At 39.5% G+C, this 27,965-nt stretch overlaps 1 protein-coding gene across 1 annotated transcript in view; it reads left to right on the top strand.

The window, feature by feature from the left end:
* Window positions 1-27,965, top strand: part of LOC126458618 (ATP-binding cassette sub-family C member 4-like) — a 267,565-nt gene that overhangs the window by 180,286 nt on the left and 59,314 nt on the right. The window contains exons 14-17 of the mRNA XM_050095784.1: window positions 4,483-5,273; window positions 16,473-16,552; window positions 17,045-17,195; window positions 20,323-20,429. Of these exons, the coding sequence (XP_049951741.1) occupies window positions 4,483-5,273; window positions 16,473-16,552; window positions 17,045-17,195; window positions 20,323-20,429 (1,129 nt within the window). The remainder of the gene's footprint in view (window positions 1-4,482; window positions 5,274-16,472; window positions 16,553-17,044; window positions 17,196-20,322; window positions 20,430-27,965) is intronic.

Raw genomic sequence — 27,965 nt, 5'->3', positions numbered from 1 at the left:
ATTAGTTATGTGATCTACCCATCTAATCTTCAGCATTCTTCTGTAGCACCACATTTCGAAAGCTTGTATTCTCTTCTTGTCCAAACTATTTATCGTCCATGTTTCACTTCCATACATGGCTACACTCCATACGAATACTTTCAGAAATGACTTCCTGACACTTAAATCAATACTGGATGTTAACAAATTTCTCTTCTTCAGAAACGCTTTCCTTGCCATTGCCAGCCTACATTTTATATCCTCTCTACTTCGACCATCATCAGTGTTGCTGTGTTATCAACACAAAATGAAATAGGCTAATGCAGAAGCAGGCCTAATACTGAATTAGAAAATAAGAATGCAAGAAAGCTACTATGAACTGCATAGTGAACACATTTCATACACATGATAGACATGAAGCCAACAACCATCACAGCAGGACAAATTTATAAACTGTCATCTCTGTACATGATGAAGAGATTGAAAGAATGTATGATGAGTCAGTTCATTAAGGAAACAGAATTTAATTGTGATAGGGGGCTGGAATTCAATGATGGAGAAGGAAGAGAAGAAAAGGTAGTTAGAGAACTGGACTGAGGGAAAGAAATGAAAGGAGAAGATGGCTGTAGAGTTTTACAGTGAGCATGATTTAATCAATGCTAACATTTGGATTAAAAATCATGAAAGAAAGATATGTATGTGGAGACACCAGACGGGTTCATATAAATTTTTATAGCAGCCAGACAGCTTTTAAAACCAGATTTTTATGTGTAAAACATTTCCAGGGCCAGATATAGACACGAGCCATAAGTTATTGGTTTTGAACTGCAGGTTAAAACTGAAGAACGTACAGAAAGGGAATTATGAGGGCTTGCTGAAATGTAATGCCCCCAATTTTTTGAAGTGAAAACTCGTAAAGCTTTTTGAATATAACAAACATTATTAACATTTTACATTTTTATTCTTCATGTATACTTATTTGCAGGCTACTGCCCCAGAGGGTGCCAAATTGTAGCTTGCAGCACGGCTGTTTGTAACATAATTTACATTGGTGCATGAGAAACAGCATGCTGTTCAGACCACGTATGAACACTGCAACATTTGCAACAATTAGATGCCTTGGGTTCAGTGTCATCGATCATCCTCCATACAGTCCCAACTTGACCTCATCCAATTTTCATCTGGTGGCAAAACTTAAAGAACATTTTTGAGGGCTTCACTTTGATAGTGATGGAACAATGCAAGCAGAGGTGAGGTTGTGACTCCATCAACAAAGTCAAACATTCTGCAATGAATGACAGTATCAACAAACTGCTCTCTCGTTGGGAAAATTGTGCTCATTGCCAGGGTGATTATTTTGAGAAATAAATATGTAGACATGAAAATAAAGATGAATGTTAATAATGTTTGTTTTATTTAAAAAGCTTTAAGAGTTTCCATATTAGAAATTCAGAGTTATTACCTTTCAGGATGCCCTCTTGATTTAAGTAACCAGGGGTTATTGAGAGATTCGAATGGATCATTAAGCAATTATTGACTGAAACAAGGCAAATGAATACAATAGAAGATAAATGCATAGCTTTTGGATTTGAAACAGTGAAGGCAGCAGAAGATCAAATTGGCAAAAAGACTAGGCCCATTAGGAATCCTTGTGGGATACACAAGATATTGAATTTAAAATGTCAATACTGGAAACAGACACATATAAAAGTATCCTAGTTTTGGAATGCTTAGTTTCTTCTTCAGGGATGAGAGAGTGATAGGTTGAGGAAGGTTAAAAAGAAAGTGCAGATAACTCAGACCCCACTATGGGAGGGGCCCAGCTGTTGAGAGGACGAGGGGAGATGAAGATTGAAAGGGGTAAAGTGGAGAGTGGGATATTAGAGAGAGTAGGAGGTTCAAGATAATACATTGGTAAGCATAGTTCCAGAGAAGGTCACTCTGACCTTGTTTGTGAGGAACCAAACTATTATCAGGGTGAGTAGAGACTAAGATGAAAGGGGGACAGGGGCACTGAAGAGAGTAGGAGGTTAAAGACAGTACAACGATAAGTACTGCTAGTGTCAGTCCAGGAAAGACAAGGACTAGAAAAATTGATTGAGAGGCAGAGAGATGAATAGGCAAATAAGAACTAGACAAAAAGATAGAGAGAGGATAGTGTGTGCAGAGAGAAAGCAAAGATGGAAAAGTAAAAGCAGAAAGAAAATAAAGAAAAAGTGAGTCAAAATAAACAAATAAAATAAATTAAAAATATAAATAAAAAAATTAACCACAACCTCAATTGAAAATACTACCCACCACCCAGTCCCAACCCGCAACCAACAGAGTGGGCGTCAAACCCTGCGTAGAGCAGTTCAGCCCAAATCCCAGAGGGATTCTCCTCCTCTTCCTCGAAACCAACCTCTTTCATTTTCAGCTCTTGCAAACTTCGACATACAAAACTGTCCTTAATTAATTAAAACCCAAGATCCATCACGAGCACTCACAGCTGCTGCATTAGAACTCCACACCCTCCTGATTCACACATCTCCACTTTCAAAATACGCAAAAGGAACCATCCCAGCCATCCTAAAGTAGCGGGCTTCAAAAGTCCCACATAATGCATCGCAGGCCGGGTTGAATGGTAGAAGCTGATCATATGGAACATCAATTTGGATTCTGTAGAAATGTAGGAACATGCAAGGCAATGTTGGCCCAATAACTTATCTTAGAACATAGACTAAAGGCAAAACTACATTTGTGGGTGTAGAGGGGACAATGTTGACAGGAATACATTCTTTCATTTCACATGGTAACTGGGATAAAATACAGGGAGCAAAAGTTTATTTACAACTTGTACAGAAACCAGACTGCAGTGATAAGAGTCAAGTAGCGTGAAAGGGAAGCAGTAGTTCAGAAGGGAGTGCGATAATGTTGCAGCCTATCCCTGGTGAGAATTATAAAGTTTAGGTGCAAGAAATAAAATCTTTAAGGTTTTCCAGTGATATTGCTTTGCTGTCAGAGACACAAAGTGCTTGGAAGAGCAGTTGAATGGAATGGATGGTGATCATGAAAAGAAATTGATGATGATGAAGTCCCACACTCCTTGACAGAGCATAAGGGACGACACGGGAGACCTGCACCACTGTACTAGGCAAGGTTGTAGCGGAGGCAGTTTGCCATTGCCTTCCTCCGACCATAACGGGGATGAATGATGATGATGAAGAAGACACAATACCCAGTCATCTCGAAGTATTGCGTTTGTGATCTTGTTCAGAAACTAATTGTTGCCAACTTGGCTATAAGAATATCTCCATTTTTGTTGATACTGAAACACCAAAGCTTGTTTACTTGGCTCTGTGTCTTAGATGGTACCATATTTTGAGAAAACTTTTTGTTTATTAACAAATAATATTCCTCACCCAGAAAACAGTGGTCAGAATGACTTGTGTATTTCCTGCACACCATTGCTCAAATGACTTGAAATTTTAGCCCCTTCATACCTGTACACATACTTCTTATGAGTTTTGTAGTTAATAATACGGACTCATTTCAAAAGCACTGCATCGTTCACTCAACTACACCAAAATAACAATTTGCACTTTGATAACACTTTGTTAAGTGGGGTATAGAAATGTTGTGTAGAATCAGTAGATTTCCAAATATGAATTGAAAGGCTTTATTGTGGCATATGCCTGTTATTATGCACACAGTTTCTCTTAGTGTTTAGAGCCTTTCACTATAATGCATTACTTGTAAATATACTGTAAAGAAACACTTGTTTTCATGATATTATTTAACTTTTTAACTGTTAGTGTTCTGTATTCCCTGTAGTGGCCCATTCAGTGTCTTACTACCTTTGACTCACAAGGTCCCATGGAACTTGAAGAAAATTAATAAGTTGTTTTCAGCCATTGTGAAAGATTATTAAAGAGCATTATAGTTACTCTGCCCTCATTGCAAACTGAAAAAGGAAAACTTTCTCCTCCATGGTATATCCCATTTCTAAATGAGTTTTGAAATATAGCAGTAGTTTTAATACACTTTTCGAACACATGAGTCTAAGCCATAGCCTATCCTAGGAATCATCCTGTGTGGGACTTATTTCTTACTCAGTAGTCAAGAACTTATTATTATTATTATTGTTATTATTCTTGATCTTCCTGAGAGATTGAAACTGTGTGGCACAGTGGGACTCAAGCCTAGATCTTAGTGGATAATATTGTATCATCTGCATCTCATACTGCAGTATCAATAGGCTGTGCCTCTGATTTGGACACTATACAATCTGTCGGAGTGACAGAAACTGCACTAATGTGGGGGGGGGGGGGGGGGGGGGGGGGGGGGGGGGGGGGGGAACACAATGTACGCCAATGTACATTTTAATGTATTGTTGTCTAAGTTAAAGGATACATCAATTACATTGTTAAGTTAATAAGGCAAACATGTATAGAGTGGCAAAACTGATGTTGCAATCTATATACATTCCTACTATTCATATGTGAATTGCTTTTATTGTTACAGGACAAACCAGGAGCAAATGAGATTGCAGTTAGAGGATGATTACCTCCATAAGCTGGCCATGTCTAATATAAGTAACAATGTGACCTTACAATATGCTGCATCTTCATCAGTGATCCCTCTGCCAGTAACAGAAATGTCACACACCTTTAATGAATCTGATGAGAAAAATGTTACTTTTCATTTAGCGGAAAACAATTCTAATAACTTTAATAGGAACATGATGAACTTAAACAGTTCTACGAGAACACATATAGACAATTCAGATGCAGTCAGTGCTACTGTTGGTGTTGATAATATTTCACATGCCAGTGTAAATAATTACACAGTATCTGAAAATGCAGAAGAAACTGATAGTGGACCACTAGATGGAGGAGAAGTCACAAGTGTTATGCACATAACAGAAAGTGTAATGTCAAGCAGTTCATTTACATCTACTCCATTGCAAAGGTACAATGTATCAAGTGATCAGAATGCTTATGGAACATCAGATCTCACTACCACAGAAATAAATACTGGAGGTGTAACAACATACAAATTTCCACAAGAAATCAATGCAACCAGCTACAGAAAGAAAAGAGAAATTTCTGAACCGTATGATCAGTCCACATTCTTCACAAGAGACCAGTACATTCTGATTTACACATCATGCATAGCTGGCTGTATCATACTTACAACCATCAGAGCATTATTGTTCTTCAAGGTTGCTTTAAACTCATCACAGGGCCTTCACAATAGAATGTTCAACAATGTTTTGAAAGGAACAATGAGATTTTTTGACACAAATCCTTCAGGTGAGTGAAAACTGTTGTACAATCCCTGAATAAAGACTAACAAATCTTTTTTATTATTATTAAATTGTAAAATAAAGATCCATATATACATGCATCACATTTCTCCAAATCATTCTGAAAGCTGGGAGGAATTGTAGCGAGCCATTCTAAGTAAACTTAAATGCCAATCTATTAGACTGACATGATCCCTCAGGTTTTCTTGGCATGCTTGATTAATTGTGTGCTTCCAAATGTTCTTCAGAATTGTCCATTTCATTGTGTATTCATACTCTAATAACCAATTTACAACCACAATTTTTTAAAGCACTGCTAGTACCTTTCTCAATGTGATGATAATCAATTCTGCCAGATTTCACATAGTATAGTTTGGTGTTTTGCTGCATCTGATCCTACTGTACCCTGGTTCAGTAAGAATATTTTATTTTTTTCCTTTGTTTTCCTCCTTCTGAGAGAGAGAAAGGTGGGGGGGTGTCAGTAATTGCTTTGTCATTCATTTCCATTGCTGTTCCATCCAAAAGATACCATTCAGCATTATCCCAGTTCAGTGAGAGGTATCATTAGACAACAAATATCGTAGCAGCCAAAAAGCAGTATATCATTAAAATGAACTCCAACAACAGATGTTAGTTTCAAAAGCACACTGTAGTAACCAAGTAATACACAAACACAATCAAAGTCACACAAATATGGTTTATTCATAACCTCTGAACGCTACAGAAATAGCCTCTTGGGACTCCACAACTCACAGTATAAACTACTAGGTGTACAACTTTGCTTCCACCATTTGCCGATAGGTGGCGACAACGGTAAGTAACGGTCAAAAGAAACAGATCGCAGATGTCAGGCAGTTAGCTTGGACCTCGGTCAACATAACCGCATTCAAACATTAGGTTTGTGTCTGCATCATAAAGTTGCTCTTGATTAAAATGTGAGTTTATGAGCCTAATTCTTGTCATTTGCGGAAGGTGTTACTGTTTTGTTTCAATATGAAGAAAACAGCAGCTGAGTTCATCGAATGCTCTCAAGTACATACGGTAAGGACGCTATTAGTGAAAGAACATGTCATGAGTGGCTTCAACACTTCAAGAACGGTGATTTTAATGTTGTAAACCGGCATATTGGTGGAAGAGAAAATGTTTTTGAAGATGCAGAATTGGAGACATTGCTGAATGAAGACTCACGTCAAACTCAAGAAGAATTGGCATGATTTGTGGGAGTGACACAGCTAGCCGTTTCAAAACATCTCAAGGCTATGGGCATGTTTCAGAAAGAAGGAACTTGGGTCCCGTGTGAGATGAAACTAAGAGATGTTGAACGGTGTTTGTGTGTTTGTGAACAGTTGCTTCAGAGGCAAAAACGTAAGGAATTTCTGCATCGCATTGTGACCGGGAACGAAAAATGGGTTCATTATGATAACCCTAAAAGCAAAAGATCATGGGGATATCCCGGCCATGCTTCCACGTCGACACTCAAACCGAATATTCACAGCTCCAAGATCATGCTCTGCATTTGGTGGGACCAACTCAGCGTCATGTACTATGAGGTGTTAAAACCAAGTGAAACAGTCACAGGTGCTTGTTAGCAAATGCAGTTAATGCATTTGAGCAGAGTGTTAAAAGACAAACAGCCGCGATACAGTGAAAGGCACGATAAAGTGATTTTGCAGCACGACAGTGCTCGACCCCACGTTGCAAAAGAGGTCAAAACATACTTGGAAACATTAAAATGGGATGTCCCACCCCACCCACCGTATTCTCTGGACATTGCTCCCTCTGACTATCACCTGTTTAGATCAATGGTTCATGGCCTGGCTGGCCAACACTTCAGACCTCATGAAGAAGTCACAAATTGGATCGATTTGTGGATCGCTTCAAAAGATGAACAATTTTTTCGACCCGGGGTTCGTACACTGCCAGAAAGATGGGAGAAAGTAGTGGCCAGTGATGGAAAATACTTTGAGTGATACATGTGTAACAAATTTGTTTCTTTAAGGCCTCGAATGTTGGGGAAAAAACGGCAGAAGCAAAGTTGTACACCTTATAGAATAACATAGAGAGCCTCAGTCAGCTCTGCTCCTAGCATACATGTGTGTGTGTCGCCGGCAGACAGTGCGGTGGAGACTGCGCCACGTGTACACCTACCACAGGTGGTCTCCAGCGGATGGCCCACGCTGATACTCTTCGTGGCCAATTCAAGTGCACATGCTTAGTGACCCACACTTGGCACACTCACACACACTAGTATCAAGATATAGCACACCTGTCCCTTGTGCAAAGTGGATGCTGAGGTGATGGAGGATACACCAGTGGCCCGATGAGAGACACATCCATCAGATCGAGAGTGGTGGCAGCCGGTGCTGATGGAAGGGATGGGATGATACGCTGGGCAAGGGCTAGAGCATAAGACGAGACCACGTGGAGACGCGGGCATACCCGAGGGTGGTGGGCCTGCCTGGCACCAGAGAGGAGGGTGCCATTTCCATTTCTGCATCTTTATCAGCAGGCAGGTCCCCTTGTGGAGGAGACAGGGCTGGACCTACTGACGACAATGCTGAAGGGCTGGTGAAGGCAGTCCAATCGGAATAGCAGGAAGTGTCAATGGACCCGAGGCTGGTGACCGACTTGTGCTTGGCACAGGGAAGCTGGAACTCCCAGGGCACCACACATGGAAGAGGCAGCCAGTGGGAAGGGGGCCCCTTCATAGCAGGTGACGATGGGCCCAAGGTGGAGGGCGGCGGGACTGTCTGCGGCAGTAGGGACCACACCCACAAACTGATAGCTTCCGGTGGTGAACAGAGACGCAACTGATCAAAGTGGTGTGCCACCAGCCCATCATCAGTACACAAGTCATAAAGACAGCATCCCCAGTGGGATACGACAGTGGTCAGTATCCACTTGGGTCTGCAACCAAACCTCTGTGCCCAAACTGGCGATCCTGGCACAAAGTGGGCAGATGAACCCAACTGCGGCAGGTACAGCGCTGGCCGCAGAAGGTGGAGGAGCATGCGTTGCTGCTGGCCATGAAGCAACTCAGACAGGCTTCACTCTCTCATAAGCATGAAGCAATATATGCTCAGAAAATGGAGAATGGCACCGTCTGGTGAACAATCCACAACTACTTTTTCATTTGGGGCTTAAACACGTGTAAAAGTCGTTCTGTGTAGCCATTGCATTGAGGGTGGAATGATGGAGCCATAATGTGACAAATGCTATGATGGGAACAAAACAATTGAAAGGTGTGAGAAACAAATTGGGGCTCATTATCGGTAACTAAGGTGCAAGGCAAGCTCTCCGTAGAAAAATCCCTCAAAAGCGTACGAATTGTGACCTCAGCTGATATCGACGCACTCCGGAAAATGTAAGGAAACCGCGAAAATGCATCCACAGCCGAGAGGAAATAGAAATCCGAGAAGGGACCCGTGAAGTCTACATGAATGCGTTCCCATGGTGTGGAGCGGGCCATGGGGCATAGATATCATAGGAGCTGCCTGTTGTCGGACACACTGCTCATAAGCCACGACAAAACGGACAATTTTGCCATAATCACTGGCCAAAAAACATGTCTCTTAGAGAACAATGAAGTTCACAAAACTCCCCAATGGCCCTGGTGAAGAAGACATATAATCTGGTGGGATGGCTACTCTGGGAGGCTAGTCTTCCATGGACAACAGCAAATCACCTTCTAAAACAGAGGGGTGGAACTGTAAGGGAAAATAGTTGTGCAGAGGGTCCAAAGCCTGACCTGACAGTTTATCTGGCCAGCCTTGTTGAACAAGCCAAACCACATGGTGTAGAACAAGATCAGCGGAAATGGCAGCTGTTTTGCGTGAACTCGTAATTTGGAAACCCTCAAGTATGGCCTGCGTTTCAATATGAAAATGGAAGCAAAGCAATTCTTCATGATCAGAGTCAGGGTCAGGACCCACAGGAAGGTGGGACAAGATGTCCACATTGGCATGTTTACACGAATGATGAAAATACATGAAATGTATTCACAGTTGCAATTATGGACAACCAGCAGCTGTATAATGGAATGACAACAATGTGCTGGACCGGGACACGAACCTGAATTTCATGCTTATCATGAGTGGGCACCTTACCATTGACTGCACAGCCAGGTCAAAAATTCCATGTCGACAACCAAATGTCTGCAAGTATATCCATTGAAAGTCATTTGCCCGGTGTCAGCAGATAAATATGATATTGCAGTGCCTGTGTTATTCTGAACTATGATGCAAAGTTCCTTCAGAAATGCATTACTCCAAATCAAAATGCAGTGTTCCATCGGACATATGTGCGTATCTGAAGGAACTTTGCGTCATAATTCATAATAACACAGGAACTGCAATATCACATTCATAAGCAAGCAACTTTCAAGTAAAATTTCTCCCCTGGGCAAGAATATAAATAATGGATGTATGACAACAGGTTATATAAGGAAGCTCAGATAGCCAAATGGTAAGGTGATCGGTCGCAATAAGCAGGAAATTTGGGTTTGAGTCCTGGTCTGTCACAAGTTTTCATTGTCATCATTCCAATATACATCTGACGATTGTCCATAATCACAACTGTGAATACATTTCATATATTTCATAATGGCAGTAGTTGCCGCAGTGCCTGTTCCTTCAGACACGTATGCATTCGAGGAAACTTTGCATCATAACTGTGAATACCACAGGCATTGCAATAGCATATCAAGTAGTTCAAAAATGGATTTCCTAATTGTAGCAAGACAAGAAGAGTATCCATCATTGTAGGCAGTGTGCTGCCTTGTCATTCGAGGAACTGTGAGGGTTGAACAAGGAAACCAAGCATTTGTAGTCAGTAATAACATGAAACTTGAAGCCATACAAAAAACATGAAATTTCTGGAGAGCATAGAGTATGGCAAGAGCCTCTTTTCCCACCTGAGAGTAATGCTGTTGGGCCAGAGTGAGGGATCTAGAAGTGAAAGCAGCAAGTTGTTCAAAGTTATTGGCTTATCAGTGTGCTAGGACCACGCCGAGGCTGTACTGTGAGACATCAGTCCCCAAAACTATGTGCTGTCCGGAGAGAGTGTAGTTAAACAAGGGGATGAGAGTAATTTGGATTTCGATGTTTGAAAAGTACATTCACAATCAAGGCTCCATCAGAAAGGTACATTCTTCATAGTAAAGCATGCAACAGATGGGCAAATGTGGCTGCCCCCAGCAGGAATTTATGGTAGCAGGCTATCTTCTGTAGGAAGCCCTGAAGCTCACTTGTGGACAAGAGCATAGTCGTAGACGTAACAGTGGAGATGTTGTCTGGCAGAGGACAAACCTCATCCTGCAAGACCTCAAACCCCAAATAAATAGTAGAAGGTTGAGAGAAACTGAGATTTTGCAAGGTTACACTGTAAGCCTGCAGACAAGACAGAAAACAAAGTGTGCAAATTTTTCAAGTGATCAGCTGTGGACGAGTCCTTGTTAACAATATCATTGAGGTAATTAATGCAACACAGGACAGGCACAGCCAGTTGCTCTAAAAATCATTGGAAAATAGCTGAGGCGCTAGCCACACCAAAAAGAAGGCACAGATATTGATACAGACCAAAAGGAGCATTCAAAACCAGAACTCACCAAGACGCTTTGTCCACAGGAGCCTACTGATACACTTCAGGCAATTCAATTTTTAAAAAGTGCTGACCACACAATATTTTCACCAACATTCCTAGCATGGGACGGTATACCTATCCACAATTGACTGTGCATTGACAGTTGCACTGAAGTCGCCACAGAGACGAAGTTTCCCTGACGGCTTCCGAACTACAACCAGCAGAGATGATCATTCGCAAGCCGTAACAGGTTACACCACCCCTAGAGATTGAAATCTGTCCATTTCTGCTTTCACTTGATCTGTCAAGGTGGCAGGAATAGGACATGCGGAGCTAAACAGATAATTGCATTGCACGCCGCAGAGCCCGCATAAGAGTCTTCATGAGCATCAGTAACGAATTGACACTTGCGGCTAAGACCTTGAAATATGGCTGCCCAGGCCCTGTATGGCTGGTTCGTTTTCTTGTGGTATCAATAGAATTCAACTCACGCTGCTATGACACGCATCATTAGTGATAGTAGTTGGTCAATAAACTGCACTTGTGATCAAAAGTTGCAGGTGCCGGTTTTTGTAAAGGGGCAGGCTAACACAGCAATTGGTATATATCAGATGGAATCCACGAGAGGAAGAAGGCTTTGTACAAATTCAGGTCTGTCACACTGAAAGGCAAAAAAATGCTGTCTGAGTGTTTTTTGTTTTTGTAAGCTTCTCAATCCTCGCTTGAATCATCATATGAAGGACAAGTGTATAGATGGACCAGTGGAACAGTACCCTGCCTGTTAATGGAAGCTGACAGTGTTCACAGCAGAAGTTAGCTGTTCAGTCAGAATCAGTAGCATGGCGTCCGTAATGGATAAACCAGATGAAACTGCACTGAAAGACTGCACATGTGAAAAGTGTTCCAAACTCATTACCAGTTTTGTAGTAAGCAAGTAACACACAAAGCAGATCCAAGTCACATAAATATGGCTTTATTCACAACCTCTGAACAATATGGAAATAGCCTCTCAGAACTCCACAGAACACAGAACAACTGATCTGCAGGATGCAAACTAGAATAACATAGAGAGCCTCAGTCAACACTGCTGCACACATATGTAAGTACGTGTCTCCAGTAGATGGGGCGGCGGAGGCTCACACGTGTGCAGGACCCACACTCGGGCACTCGCTCTCACAAGCACTGGTGGATTTTCCATTGATTGATTTGAATGCTTTCATTGTGTAGACCACAAAATTCTGCTGCAAAATTAAAATATTATGGTATTAATAACAACCTTCTTGCATAAATGGAGTCATATCTTCATACCAGGAAGCAGTGGATCATACTGAAAGGCTGTGTAACAGGAATAAACCCGAACTCAGAATGGGGAAACACAAAGTGTGGAGTCCCCAAGTTTCATTGCTGGATCTGTTCCTACTCCCAACTTAAATGTCCCATACTTTTTACAAGGAAACTAAACAACGGTGTAAACTTAACTGCACTAAACAAAGTGCAGACCATAGCTGCACAGACCAATAATTTTTTCAAAGTGAACATACTATGTCTTAATCATTAAAAATTCATATTGTGCAGCAAAAAGGACTTGTCAGTACTCAAAATAGACATTAATGGCTAAAACAAAATGAAAACCTACTTATAAACTTTCTTTTTTATCTCCAGTTGGACATGAAAATTGGATCAAGACATAGGTAAAGTAATCAAGAAACTCAGTTTATGTTGTGTTGACTTGAAGACAAGGATGCTAGCTAACTTTAAATACTATTATTCCTTGATGCCAAGGGACTTATCATCTTGGGCAATGTAGCTTAAGTGAAGTATTTATTCAGCAAAAGTCAGTAACAAGTAGATAAGTGCATATCTTTCAGAGGCCTTATTGAGAACCTTGCAATTGTCACACTATCTTGCCACTACAATTCAGATGAATCAAAATCCAACCGCAATACAAGACACAACAATTTGTTTGTTCACTTTGCCCCCTTGCATACGGTTTACAGTGATGTTCTATATCCTAGAGCAAATCTTTATCAATCTCCCATCAGACATAAATCAAGAAATTAAGTTTAAAATTAAATTGCACTATTGATAACATTTTTACAAAATATTTGACCATCTAGATTTAAAAGCTGAAAACTCTTGTTAACAGCAAAGTAACAATATTAAACACAAAGGCTCATATGGACAGCAGTAGTTTGATTAAAATTTATCTGATGACTGCATGCAATAGATGGCAGGCAGCAAGTGCTCTGTTACCCAGCGAATCAGATGCTGTGTCACCTGGCCATTACCGCAGTACTAAATACAAAATACATGCAAATACATTTTGTACTCGCCCATGTCATGCAATGAGATACTGGAACTGCCTGCCATTGTTTTACATTCTTTTTTGACAGCTACACAAGAAATTATTCATCACACCGTGAGTTCTCTTTGAGGGCTGAATTAATATACTAATGGACATTGTCCTTGAGTTCCTTTAACTTGGGTGTATTTGTTGTGTAAACTTCATTCCTTTGTGCTCCCCACAGGTACAAGTCACATGGGGTTAAATCGAGACTTCCAGTGAGCCAGATATTGTTGCTAATGACTCTGTCATGGAACACATCATGAATTGTGTACAAACATTAGGCATATGAGACCTTTCAAAGTACTGTTGAAAAAACGAAGCTTCATTCTCTTGGTTTATTAAAAAATGGTTGCAAAACATTTTGCACATATCTTTCACTGTTAACTGTGTCCTTAAAAAAGTGGCTGTATTATTCTTTCATCAGTAACTGCACACAACATTCCTATTGATCGTGATGTTGTCAGTTTTGGGAAATGGAACCAAGCCTCGTCTGCAAACGGAATGAAGTAAGGATCCATTTCACTCTTGTGCACTTGTTTCAAAACCCTTTTGCATAACCTAACCCTATGTTCACCAGGTTAGGTTCTTGCACTACTGTTACTTTATATTCGAAGTAATTTAGCAGCTCTTTGTACGGAGGTGCAAGAAATTTGTGTGTGCTGTGAAAGATGTCTAAGAGACTTTTTAGGGGAATTTTCCAGGCAGTAAGCAATGTCATTAAGATGAGGTCCTGTTTATTTATTTCAAATTCCATGAATCCATATAGTGATGAACTACAAGGATGTGAAATGAGTCAGGTTTACATCTTTATAGATATACAACAAACATTAGTCCAGTGACAAGAATGTAGCAATCTGGTGATATAAGCTTAAAGGATGAATTAAAATTAAATAGATACAATTCAGATAAATATGACGTAAACTACTGAAAATAACTTATCATACAGAACTCATCTTAGGCAGCGAAGACAAATTACAGGTAACATAATATAAACAGAGACTAGAATATACATAGGAAATACAATAAAAAATTACAAATACAGTCACTGATTATGCTTACTCTACAGGTACTCACCCAGAGAGTAGAAGGACTTATCCATAAGGTATTTTCTTAGTTTAAATTTAAATATAGGAATTAATGTGGGCTTTGACATCAGATAGAAGAGAATTGAAGAGTTTTGTGGCAGGATAATGAACACCTTGTACGATACTTAGCTGTCTTACATCTCTGTGTAAATCATTTTTAGACCTTCTGTTGTGATCATGGTATGCATTATTGGATGTGAAAAGAGAAAGGTTATTCAAGACAAAAATAATCAAAGAAAATAAGTACTGACATGTGGTGTTTAATATTTGGAGCTTACGTAACAGGTTTCTGCAAGAACATTGTGGATGAACACCACTCATGATTCTAATTGCTCTCTGTTGTGCAGTGAAGATCTTTTTGGCTGAAGTTGATTACCCAAAAAAATTATGCCGTATGAATGATGGAGTGAAAATCGACAAAGTAAGCTGCTTTGATAGCATTCATATCACCAACAGGGGTAATTACACGTGGGGCATATGTTGATACACTTAGTCTTTTATGAAGATCTAGAATATGCCCAGACCAATTTAACTTGTTATCGGTTATAATACCCAGAAACTTAGAGGTGGCACACAATAATATATGTTGACTGCCACCACGTATGTTGATTGCTTCATTTTCTTGTGGTGATGCATGAAATTGAATATGTTGTGTTTTTTTTTTCAATATTTAGGTTAATTCGTCAGACTTAAACCAATGTAGGACATCTACAAGTACAGCATTACATTTATTTACTAGCTCACTGATCAATTGACTTTCAAGCATAATAGTAGTGTCATCAGCAGAAAGAGTAAATTTACTTTCAGTGTTTGTACAGAATGGGAGGTCATTGACAAAGATAAGAAACAGTAAAGGCCCCAAAATGGATCCTTGTGGCACTCCACACTTTAATGTGCCTCAGTCATTGAGACAGGACAGCCATCAAAACCATTTAGTATCACCTTCTGCTTCCTATTGTGTAGATTAATTCAATCCATGCACCATTACTACCATTCAAACCATAAAAATTGGTCTTCTTTAAGTGAAGTCAGCACAGTCAAAGGCCTTTAACAAGTCACAGGAAATTCCGATAGGTGACATTTTGTTTTTTAGTGACACACGAATTTCATTTGTGTGAGAGAAAATCTGTTCTTTGGAAGCCTAATTGATTTTTGTTGAGGATGTTGTGAATGGCGAGGTGCTCTACAATTCTTTTGTACATTACTAATAGTTTGGGAAGCAACTTAACAGAGATATTGCACAGTAGTTGGTTAAATTAGTTTTGTCATGCTTCTCAAAAAGTGGTTTCACTGTGGAATTTTTGTTTTTTGAGGATTTGATAAAGTAGATTATAATTAAGGCAAGACAGGAAATCATAGGTACGGTGAAAGCCAAGACTTAAGAGCAACAGAGAAGTGAACAACTTAAGCTTATCAATGAAAGAAGAAAATATAAGAATAACAGCAGTGGAAATTCCTGGATGGATAATATGTAAAGTAAAGGAAAGTCAACCACTCCATCTTTAGTTGACGGATGTTCAGCACATAGAAATATTCCAGAGACAGTATTTTACTAGCTTTCCAGCTCTTGCGCTTTCTTGAATAGAAGTACACACATTCATGCACACAATCACACAGACTCAAATGCCCACAATTGTGGCCAAGGAACCTGGCTGTAAGTGTGTGCATTTGGGTGTCTGTGTGGTTGTGTGTGTGTGAACTGTGTAATTCTACTAGAGAAAGAGTAAGATTTCAAAAGCTAGTAAAATACTGTTTCTTTTACATGTTTCCATGTGCCACACTTCAGTCGCCTTTAGGTGAGTGGTTGCCAATCCTTTACTTTACATATTTAATATAATGATGAGGTAGGAAGCCACACAATAGGTAACTCAAGAATGAAATTAACAGTAAATACAAATGGGCTAAATCAGGATCAATGAAACCCCATGTATAGAAATCGAGAGAGAAATTATTGCAAGATGATGTTGCCCTGCCCTTTGAGTCAATCAGTTTCTGAAGAACAACTGATCATTGAAATAGTAAAAAACTAATCTGTTCAGTTTTGATGGTTTCACTTAATTCTCTTTGGGATATCTCTATGCTACAGTTACTTTTAATTACTTTTAATGTATACAAGTTCATTCTATTCTATTAAGTGGAATTCATTGTGTAACTCTATTTTTATGTTATTTTCCTAAAATTTTTGTTTTGTTAGGTCGAATTCTGAATCGTTTCTCAAAAGATGTTGGAGCTGTTGATGAACTACTGCCAAAAGTAATGTTGGATGCAATAACGGTAATTATATTCAGTAAACAGATGTATTCTGTCTTATATTTTGCATTTTTTTTTTTTTTTTTCAGCACTTGTCAGAAAATAATATTATTGCAGTTGAGTAACTATCTAATAATGTGAGAAGTACTTGATTAATGCAGCAGTCTAGTTTTCAAAGCATAAATTTAGTAAAGGTGATTATACTATAGATTTTACAGTTTGAAAATTGTTCAGAATATACTAGAAATGAATATTAAAACAGATCTGGAAATTAAGTTAAAATAAAGCAAAGAAAAGATATAGGGCCATGGAAGAGACCAAAGTAGAGTAGAGAAAGATGCAGTGGATTAGTAATAATATAGGTAAATGTCCAGGAGGTTCAAAGAACTCAAGTTTTATTGGAAAGGCATTTCACACTTGCACAGTTTTTAGGGACAATTTATTTTCATAAGAATATCAGAACTGATGCAGTATGTGGTTCACAAATAATGCCATACTACTTCTTCTTCTTCACAGAAACTTCTTGTTATGGCTGGTATCCTTACAATGGTGTTAATCGCAAATTACTATTTTGTGTTCCCGATGCTAATTTTTGGATTTCTGTTTTACAAAATACGGTCCATATACCTGCGCACAGGACAAGCTGTCAAGAGGCTGGAAGGAATTAGTAAGTATACCTTTGTAAGTTTTCAGTTGTCATAGATTCTTTTAATCAAGGACCCGTTACTACGATATTTGGGAGTGTAACAGATTATGTACATACAGTGATTTCGGTAATGTGAAGAATGACATACAGAATTAACTTGGATGACTCGCTTAAACATAATAACCATGCCTGTTACAAAATACATTATTAGTTTGTGCTGCTGCTGTGAGTCACAAACATTACTTAGTTTCATTACTGTACTGCAGTAAAACAAACTGAAAAGTATTACAATGTTGTAAAATAAAATTAACAAATCGAAAACGATGGAAGAAAACTCCTGCCACCCAATGCTTCCCTACCCTCTCCTTGCCACCCTACATCTCTTTTGCCTTGTTAATCAACTGACTGTGTCTGACAACCACTGTAGTCAAAGTGTACCACGCTGTGGATGCACCTGACTGCGGCATGCTGACATGCATATGATGCGGTTGACAGCCATAGCTGTTTAGCAGTGTATACTTGATTATTGGTTAACTCTAATGGCATATGAAGTTTTTTGGTCAGTTTTGTGTCTTTGTGGATTAGATGTCTTTTCCATTCCAAATGAGCTGTAGTGATGAGGTCCCCGAGGATATAAAAACTGACAGTAATCAAGAATACACCATAAATATTGACAAAGAAAACAGAAATAGCACTCATGGATGTGGAATAGGTCAAAAAATACTTAAACATATCTTTATTTAAAAGGTAACACCACAAAATGTGTTAATGTTCAGTGTACTAAGGTGCATATTATAGGTCCTAAACTATTGTAGCCATGCATCATCAAATAGAAAAATCTTTTGACAACGCTTATTTACAATGATTGTTTTACTGCACTGGATTTGTAAAGAAATCATGTTGTACATAATATGTACCTAATACTAATGTTATTTGAAATTATTAGTAATACACGCACATCAGTTGGTGCTGCTAAAAATTCATTTGTAGAGTGGAAGGAGTTTGCCACCAATAAATCCTTTAAGCTCTTCTTAAACTGAACTTTATTTGTTGTTAAACTTTTTATAGCTGCTGGCAGTTTGTTGAAAATGTTTGTTCCAGAATAATGGACACCTTTTTGGACCAAAGTAAGTGACCTGAAAATTTTGTGGAAATTATTCTTATTTCTATTATTGATTGAGCTGTTGCTTTGATATTCTAATGACAGTTCTCATTAAGGAAACACTAGTTAGTATCCCCAGCTCCTTAAATGGACTTCTGCAGGACATTCTTTAGTTCACACCACACATAATTTGTAATACTTGTTTTCTGATTCTGTAAAATTTAGCATGGCCTGATGGGCCACCCCCCAAAGAATCCTGGTGAGATTATGGAATGAAAGTACAGTAGCTCTTTTTTTAAATTTTTGTGTTCCTATGCCTGACAACATTCATATTGCAAATAGAGACATGTTTATGCACTTCAGCAATGTTGTGGTATGCTCCTCCCAGTTGAATTTGTAATCAGGCTGTAGCCCTAATCCCAAGAATCCAAGAATTTGATGTTGTCAATTTCTTCTATCTACTTGTCATATTTGCTGAACTGCATATAGTGCATTTTTTTCAAAATTTAGTGACAAGGAATAACTTACAAAGCATTTATTATTGTACATGAAAATTTCATTAACTGATCTTTCAAAGCCTATACTTGATTTGCTATTTACTGCAATGTTTGTATCATCTGCAAACAAACCAAACATGGTATCTGGTAATGTTACTAATGAAAGATAATTGATGTACCCAATTAAAACCTTGTGGGACACCAAATGTAACTAATTCCCAATTTGATGATGTCTGATTGCTTAATACATGTCTTTCCTATTAACACCCTTTGTTTCCTTTTACACAATAATAATCTAATTTACTTTAAAGGATATCATGGATTACACAGTTAAATGCCTTTGACAGATCACAAAATATATCCGTAGCCTGTAATTTATTGTCTAATGAATTAAGTACATTCTCACTGTATGTGTAGGTAGCCCACTCAATGCTGAAAGCCTTTAGAAATCTGAACTGTCTGACTTTGGCAATACATTGTTTGTTGACAAATGCTTAAGAAGCCAGTTGAATATTACCTTTTCTAAAATTTTTGAGAATTCTGGCAAAATTAAAACCAGATGTAAATTTAATGATGTTTCTTTATCTCCTTTCATCAACAATGGCTTAACTTCAGCATATTTCAATCATTCGGCAAATGTTTCACTCATAAGTGACTGGTTACACAAATAAGCTCACTTTGTAATTTACAGTGTTGAGATATTATCATAACCACTACAATTTTTTGACTTTAATGATGTTATGGCGGACATTACTTCTGGTGTAGTGAGAATCATATTCATACTACTGAAGTTACTCTATATTGTCTTTATTTTGTTGTCTGATGTGACTATTTTTTTGTTGTAAAGCATTTCCTTTGATGTCCATATTATTATCTTCAATATTTTGCAGTATAATTTGTAATGAGCTATAGCATCAACATAAGAGCTATTTCTGACTGATAGATAGTTTCGGGGGATTGGGAGGGGGGGGGGGGGGGCGGCAGTTTTCAAATAAGACAAAGACTTCATTAGTCCTCGAGTGGGCATGCCATTCTTCATAACATGAGTGGGCACGTGGCACTCTTTGTACATTGGGTAAAGAATAGCTATCTTTATGTTACCAAGGAAAACATGTATGAACAAAATCAGAGTTTTAAAAAATGGTTCAAATGGCTCTGAGCACTATGGGACTTAACTTCTGAGGTCATCAGTCCCCTAGAACTTAGAACTACTTAAACCTAACTAACCTAAGGACATCACACACATCCATGCCCGAGGCAGGATTCGAACCTGCGACCGTAGCGGTCACGCGGTTCCGGACTGCAGCACCTAGAACCACTTGGCCACTCCGGCCGGCCTCAGAATTTAATCTCAGTTTAACTACACAACAATAAAATAAAATTACAGTTTAATCTTAGTTTAATTAAAGAATGATAAAATAAACTAACATTATTTGAGCAAAATCTCTGTGTAATTATACAATTATTGAACAAGATGTAATTAATTTATGATATTACAATATTTTGCTGATGCTGGTTATGTGCTGACAAATGTGTGTTACAATTTCAGCAAAAAGTCCTGTATTCTCATACCTATCTGCTTCTCTGAATGGTCTGACAACTATAAGATCATCTGCTAACCAAGAAATGGTGATGAAGGAGTATGATTCTTTACAGGTAGGGCTTTAATTTTTCTATGTAATTGCATGACAATAGGTACTCAGTAGAATGGTGAATAAATTGTGTCTTTCTGTTGCAAGTATTTACAGAAACCAGTATCTTTTCGGATTTTAAGTTTTCCTTTAGAGAGTAACCTAAAACTACTTAGAAGATTGACAAAAATTATTGACAATTTTCAGATCAAATTTGAAAACCCAAATAATGATGAGCCAGTGGTCTAGGGGTAGCGTCTTTGATTTGTAATCAAGACTTGGATCCTGGGTTCGAATCCATCCATTGTTTAAATTTTGAGTCAAAATCATCAGCAAGGGCAGCCAAAGACTTCCGGCATAGGACGTTACCTGTTCCCTGCCAGCGGTCTTGTCAAAGATAGAGGAGGAACGGACAGAGGTTCAGGGCACTATAGCAGAGGTTCAGGGCACTCTCTTGCTCTTTGATTGGGAAACTGATCCCAAAAGGCGGAAGAATCAGCAATTATCAATGCAGTGAGGATGAAGAAGGCAGTGGAAACCACTGCATTAAGAAACACCCGGAGACATCAGAAGATTCGAGCTGGATTACGTAATGGTTAGACAGAGATTCCAAAATCAGATTTTGGATTGAAAGGCATACCCAGGAACAGATATAGACTTGGATCCTAGCTTAGGAACAATGAGGAGTAGATTAAAGTTTAAGAAAGTGAAATAGAGGAATCGGTGTGGAAGGAAGTGAGATACTGAGGAATGATGAGATGCCTTTGAACTTTCAAATACTGTGGATACTGTGATTAGGAATATCATAGCAGGCAGTTCAGTTGAAGATGAGTGACTATCTCTAAAAAGGGCTGTCATGGATGCTGGACAGTCAGTCATAGGTACAGGGAAGGTAACTTCGGAAAAACCTTGGTTAACAGAACAAATACTTCAGTTTATCAACAAAAGGAGGAAGTACAAAAATGTTCAGGGAAAGACAAGAATACAGCAATATAAATCACCAAGAAATGGAATAAATAAGCAGTACAGGGCAGCCAATGCAAAACGGATGAAGGAAAAATGTGAAGAAATAAAAACCGAAATGATTGTTGGAAGTACTGACTCAGCTTATAGAAAAGTCAAAACAACTTTTGGTGAAATTGAAATCGAGGGTGGTAACTTTAAAAGAGTCCAACTAGAATTCCACTGTTAAATGCAGAGGAAAGAGCAGATAGGTGGAAAGAGTACATTGAAGGACTCTATGTGAGGGAGACTTTGTCTAATTACTTGATAGAAGAAGAAACTGGGTGCAATAAAGAAGATATAGAGGATTCAATATTAGAATCAGAATTTAAAAGAGCTCTGGAAGACTTGAGATCAAATAAAATGGAAGGCATAAATAATATTCCCTAGGAATTTCTAAAATCATTGGGGGAAATTGGAACCATTCATGACTGTTCATGTTGGTCTGTAGTATCTGTGAGACTGGCGATGTGCCGTCACACTTTCAGAAAAATATCATCCATAAAACTGCAAAGATATCAGGACATATAGATGCGAAAATTATCACATAATCAGCTTAACATCTCTGGCATCCAAGTTGCTAGGAAGAATAATATATAGAAGAATGGAAAAGAAAACTGAGGATCAGTTAGATGATGAAGATCAAGGCACCATAGAGGCACTTCTGACTTTTCACTTCATAATGGAAGCAATGCTGTAGAAAAAGAAAGATTTACTCATAGGACAGGTAGACCTACAAAATATGTTCAACAGTGTGAAATGGTGCAAGATGTTCGAAATTCGGAGAGAAATAGGAGTAACCTACAGGGAAAGATGGATGATATACAATATGTGTAAGGACCAAGAGGGAACATTAAAACTGGAATACCAAGAACAAACTGCTCAAATTTAAAAAAGTGTAAGACAGGGATGCAGTCTTTTACTCCGGTTCATCCTATACATCAAAGAAGCAATGATGGACATAAAAGAAAAGTTCAAGAGTGAGATTAAAATTCTAGGTGAAAGGCTATTAGATTCACTGATGACATTTATATTCTCAATGAAAGTGAAGAAGAATTACAGGGCCTGTTGAATGAAATGAACAATCTAATGAGTACAGAATACAGGTTGAGAGTAAACTGAAAGAAGAGAAAAGTGATAAGAAATGGGAACAACGAGAAACTCAGCATCAAAATTGGTGGTCATGAAGTAGACAAAGTCCAAAATTCTGCTAGCTTGGAAGGAGAAGAACCTGTGACACATGACGTAAGGAGGACATATTAAAGCAGACTAGCACAAGCAAAGAGACTAATCCTGGCCAAGAGAAATCTTCTGGTGTCAAACATAGGCCCTAATTTGAGGAAGAAATTTCTGAGAGCATACATTTGGAGCACAGTGTTGTATGGTAGTGAAGCACGGACAGTGGGAAAACTGGAACAGGAGAGAATGTAAGCATTTGAGAAGTGGTGATACAGAAGAATGCTGAAAATCAGATGGACTGATAAAATAAGGAATGGGGAAGTTCCTCACAGAATTGGTGAATAAAGGAAGATACGGAAATCACTGACAAGAAGAAGGGACAGAATGTTAGGACACGTGTTAAGATATCAGAGAATAACCTTTATGGTATTAAAGGGAGCTGTAGAGGGACAAAAATATAGGAGAACACATCTAGCAAATAAGGAAGGATGTAGGTTGCAAGTGCTATTCTGTCAGAAGGCTAACGACACATAAAAGAAAAAAAGAATTATGACTGGTTGCTGTAAATCCTCTCAACAGTAGTTTACATTACAGTCGTGTTTTCAGAGATCATTGTGAAAGATCAAATTTTGTCTTGAATATCTCTCTAATGTATTGAATGTCTCTCTAATTATCCAAGTAAACACATTTATGTGGCTTCTTTAATATACATGGTGGTCCATTGATCGTGACCAGGCCAAATATCTCACAAAATAAGCGTCAAACAAAAAAACTACAAAGAACAAAACTTGTCTAGCTTGAAGGGGGAAACCAGATGGCGCTACGGTTCGCCCGCTAGATGGCGCTGCCATAGGTCAAACAGATATCAACTACGTCTTTTTAAAATAGGAACCCCAATTTTTTATTACATATCCATGTAGTATGTAAAGAAATATGAATGTTTTAGTTGGACCACTATTTTTGCTTTGTGATAGGTCTGGTTTTCCCCTTGAAGCTAGATGAGTTTCGTTCTTTGTAGTTTGTTCCTTTGATGCTTATTTTGTGAGATATTTGGCACGGTCACTATCAATGGACCACCCTGTATATATAGACACAAGATAACATTTTATTTTATTTATTTATTCACGTGTAGATCTTGGACACTTCTTAATAATGATCGTTAATATGCATTTGAAAGATAACATTTTTATTGCATGTACTCTTTAACTGAATAAGAGCTATTATTCGGTAAATACACTTTAAGAAAGCAATAAAACATAGATATTCCCTTTATGTCTTTTATGCCTTTTGGCAGTTTAGTATGCAATTTTGCTCAATGGTAAAACATAGTGATTTATAACCTATATCCACAACCAATAAATTTGTCACAGAATTTTTTACGAGTTTGGATCAGAGGCAGCGGCAGAGTGGGGCGAGTGAGGGCCATTGCTCCTTGTTCAATTACAAGATTCCATTTAGTGTACGAATATGAAAAAGGGCCTGTAACCACAGGGGCCAGCCTTTTAAGATCTAAAATACATGGAAAAACTTGTCTCTAAAAAGACCTTAAGATATCAATAACATGACAGAAAAATGATATAAAACACACGTAAATGAGTTACGAAATAAACTAGAGTAATGAAAACCTTTACAGGAGGTTGGAACTAAAATTACAAAATGGTTAATTTATTTAAAATCCTAATGTTTTTCTTCAAGAAATCTCATTCTTTGAAGATCTACAAAAATTATTTTATAACCATCTTAGAGATATTGCAGCATACGACAGCATGCAGAGGGTCTTGAAAGTGAGGGAACATATGTTGGACATCTTGGTTCTTGTAGTTAGAAAATATTTTTCAACATTTGCTGAAACAACTGAAATGCGAACTTTGATATACTTGTTTGGTTTTAAGAACAATTCTAAAGGCAACTCACTCATCCTCCACAACCGTTCCAGCAAACCTCAACCTCCTCTCGTTGCACACAGACCCAGTCTCTCCCATCTACTCGATCTCCCACTCGCAGCTCCACTCCCCCCTACACCTCAAAATTCTAGTCAACACAATCTGGAACCACAACACCCCAATTCAGTAGTTAACCTTTCCTCCACACCTCTCTCCCAATCCGAAACCTCTGTCCTACCCAAAGGCCTCACCTTCAGCCCCACTCCCAGATTCAACCAAACTGCCCTTGTCAAAGATTTACTGTCCTACACTCGTAGTCTCTGTTGGAAATATCACTTTGCCACAAAGAAAAATAATCCTGATCCTACTACTAATGATCCGACTCCCCAAGACACTATCCAAATTGAACCCTGCCTGGAACAGTTCCATCCTCCATCACAGCGGGACCCACCTCCTCTTCCTCAAAATCACCCGCTCCAAACCTTCCAGGAACTTCTCACTTCCAGCCTTGCTTCTCAATCCTTTTTTTAAAAACCTTAATCCTAATCCCAACATCACCACAGCCGAAGCCCAGGCTATCCGTGATCTGAAAGCTGACCGATCCATCATCATTCTTCCGGCTGACAAGGGTTCCACGACCGTGGTACTTGATCATCGGGAGTATGTGGCTGAGGGACTGTGTCAGCTTTCAGACAACACTACATACAAAGATTGCCAAGGTAATCCCATACCTGATGTCCAGGTGGAGCTTCAAGGAATCTACATCTACATCTACATCTATACTCCGCGAGCCACCTTACGGTGTGTGGCGGAGGGTACTTATTGTACCACTATCTGATCCCCCCTTCCCTGTTCCATTCACGAATTGTGCGTGGGAAGAACGACTGCTTGTAAGTCTCCGTATTTGCTCTAATTTCTCGGATCTTTTCGTTGTGATCATTACGCGAGATATATGTGGGCGGTAGTAATATGTTGCCCATCTCTTCCCGGAATGTGCTCTCTCGTAATTTCGATAATAAACCTCTCCGTATTGCGTAACGCCTTTCCTGAAGTGTCCGCCACTGGAGCTTGTTCAGCATCTCCGTAACGCTCTCGCACTGACTAAATGTCCCCATGACGAATCGCGCTGCTTTTCGCTGGATCATGTCTATCTCTTCTATTAATCCAACCTGATAAGGGTCCCATACTGATGAGCAATACTCAAGAATCGGACGAACAAGCGTTTTGTAAGCTACTTCTTTCGTCGATGAGTCACATTTTCTTAGAATTCTTCCTATGAATCTCAACCTGGCGCCTGCTTTTCCCACTATTTGTTTTATGTGATCATTCCACTTCAGATCGCTCCGGATAGTAACTCCTAAGTATTTTACGGTCGTTACCGCTTCCAATGATTTACCACCTATGGCATAATCGTACTGGAATGGATTTCTGCCCCTATGTATGCGCATTATATTACATTTATCTACGTTTAGGGAAAGCTGCCAGCTGTCGCACCATGCATTAATCCTCTGCAGGTCCTCCTGGAGTACGTACGAGTCTTCTGATGTTGCTACTTTCTTGTAGACAACCGTGTCATCTGCAAATAGCCTCACGGAGCTACCGATGTTGTCAACTAAGTCATTTATGTATATTGTAAACAATAAAGGTCCTATCACGCTTCCCTGCGGTACTCCCGAAATTACCTCCACATCTGCAGATTTTGAACCATTAAGAATGGCATGTTGTGTTCTTTCTTCTAGGAAATCCTGAATCCAATCACAAACCTGGTCCTCAGAACCTTAGGCCACCTACAAAACCTTTCATCTGACTACATCAACCTCCTGACCCCACCGACACCTCGCTCTCCTACCTTCTACCTACTTCCTAAAATTCACAAACCTAAACATCCCGGCCACCCCATTGTAGCTGGTTACCAAGCCCCCACAGAACGTATCTCTGCCTACGTAGATCAACACTTTCAACCCATTACATGCAGTCTCCCATCCTTCATCAAAGACACCAACCACTTTCTCAAACTCCTGGAATCCTTACCCAGTCTGTTACCCCTGGAAACCATCCTCGTAACCATTGATGCCACTTCCCTATACACAAATATCCCACACGTCCAGGGCCTGGCTGCAATGGAGCACTTCCTTTCACGCCGATCACCTGCGCCCTACCTAAAACCTCTTTCCTCATTACCTTAGCCAGCTTCATCCTGACTCACAACTTCTTCACTTTTGAGGGCCAGACATACCAACAATTAAAGGGAACAGCCATGGGTACCAGGATGGCCCCCTCGTATGCCAACCTATTTATGGGTCGCTTAGAGGAAGCCTTCTTGGTTACCCAGGCCTGTCAAACCAAAGTTTGCTACAGATTTATTGATGACATCTTCATGATCTGGACTCACAGTGAAGAAGAACTCCAGAATTTCCTCTCCAACCTCAACTCCTTTGGTTCCATCAGATTCACCTGGTCCTACTCCAAATCCCATGCCACTTTCCTTGACGTTGACCTCCATCTGTCCAATGGCCAGCTTCACACATCCGTCCACATCAAACCCACCAACAAGCAACAGTACCTCCATTATGACAGCTGCCATCCATTCCATATCAAACGGTCCCTTCCCTAGAGCCTAGGCCTTCGTGGCAAATGAATCTGCTCCAGTCCGGAATCCCTGAACCATTACACCAACAACCTGAAAACAGCTTTCGCATCCTGCAACTACCCTCCTGACCTGGTACAGAAGCAAATAACCAGAGCCACTTCCTCATCCCCTCAAACCCAGAACATCTCACAGAAGAACCCCAAAGGTGCCCCACTTATGACAGGATACTTTCCGGGACTGGATCAGACTCTGAATGTGGCTCTCCAGCAGGGATACGACTTCCTCAAATCCTGCCCTGAAATGAGATCCATCCTTCATGAAATCCTCCCCACTCCACCAAGAGTGTCTTTCCGCCGTCCACCTAATCTTTGTAACCTGTTAGTTCATCCCTACGAAATCCCCAAACCACCTTCCCTACCCTCTGGCTCCTACCCTTGTAACCGCCCCCGGTGTAAAACCTGTCCCACTTACCTGCCTACACTGTGAAGCTTTCTATGTGGGAATGACCAGCAACAAACTGTCCATTCGCATGAATCAACACAGGCAGACAGTGTTTGTTAGTAATGAGGATCACCCTGTGGCTAAACATGCCTTGGTGTACAGCTAGCACATCTTGGCACAGTGTTACACCGTCCGGGTTATCTGGATACTTCCCACTAACCCTAACCTATCAGAACTCTGGAGATGGGAACTTGCCCTTCAGTATATCCTCTCTTCTCGTTATCCGCCAGGCCTCAACCTCCGCTAATTTCAAGTTGCCGCCGCTCATACCTCACCTGTCTTTCAACAACATCTTTGCCTCTGTACTTCCGCCTCGACTGTCATCTCTGCCCAAACTCTTTGCCTCTACAAATGTCTGCTTGTGTCTCTGTATATGCGGATGGCTATGTGTGTGTGTGTGTGTGAG

Source organism: Schistocerca serialis, chromosome 2 (genome assembly GCF_023864345.2).
Source record: "Schistocerca serialis cubense isolate TAMUIC-IGC-003099 chromosome 2, iqSchSeri2.2, whole genome shotgun sequence".
NCBI classification, from domain to species: domain Eukaryota; kingdom Metazoa; phylum Arthropoda; class Insecta; order Orthoptera; family Acrididae; genus Schistocerca; species Schistocerca serialis.
The sequence above is the reverse complement of the archived record's forward strand: the minus strand, read 5'-3'. Positions and strand labels throughout refer to the sequence as shown.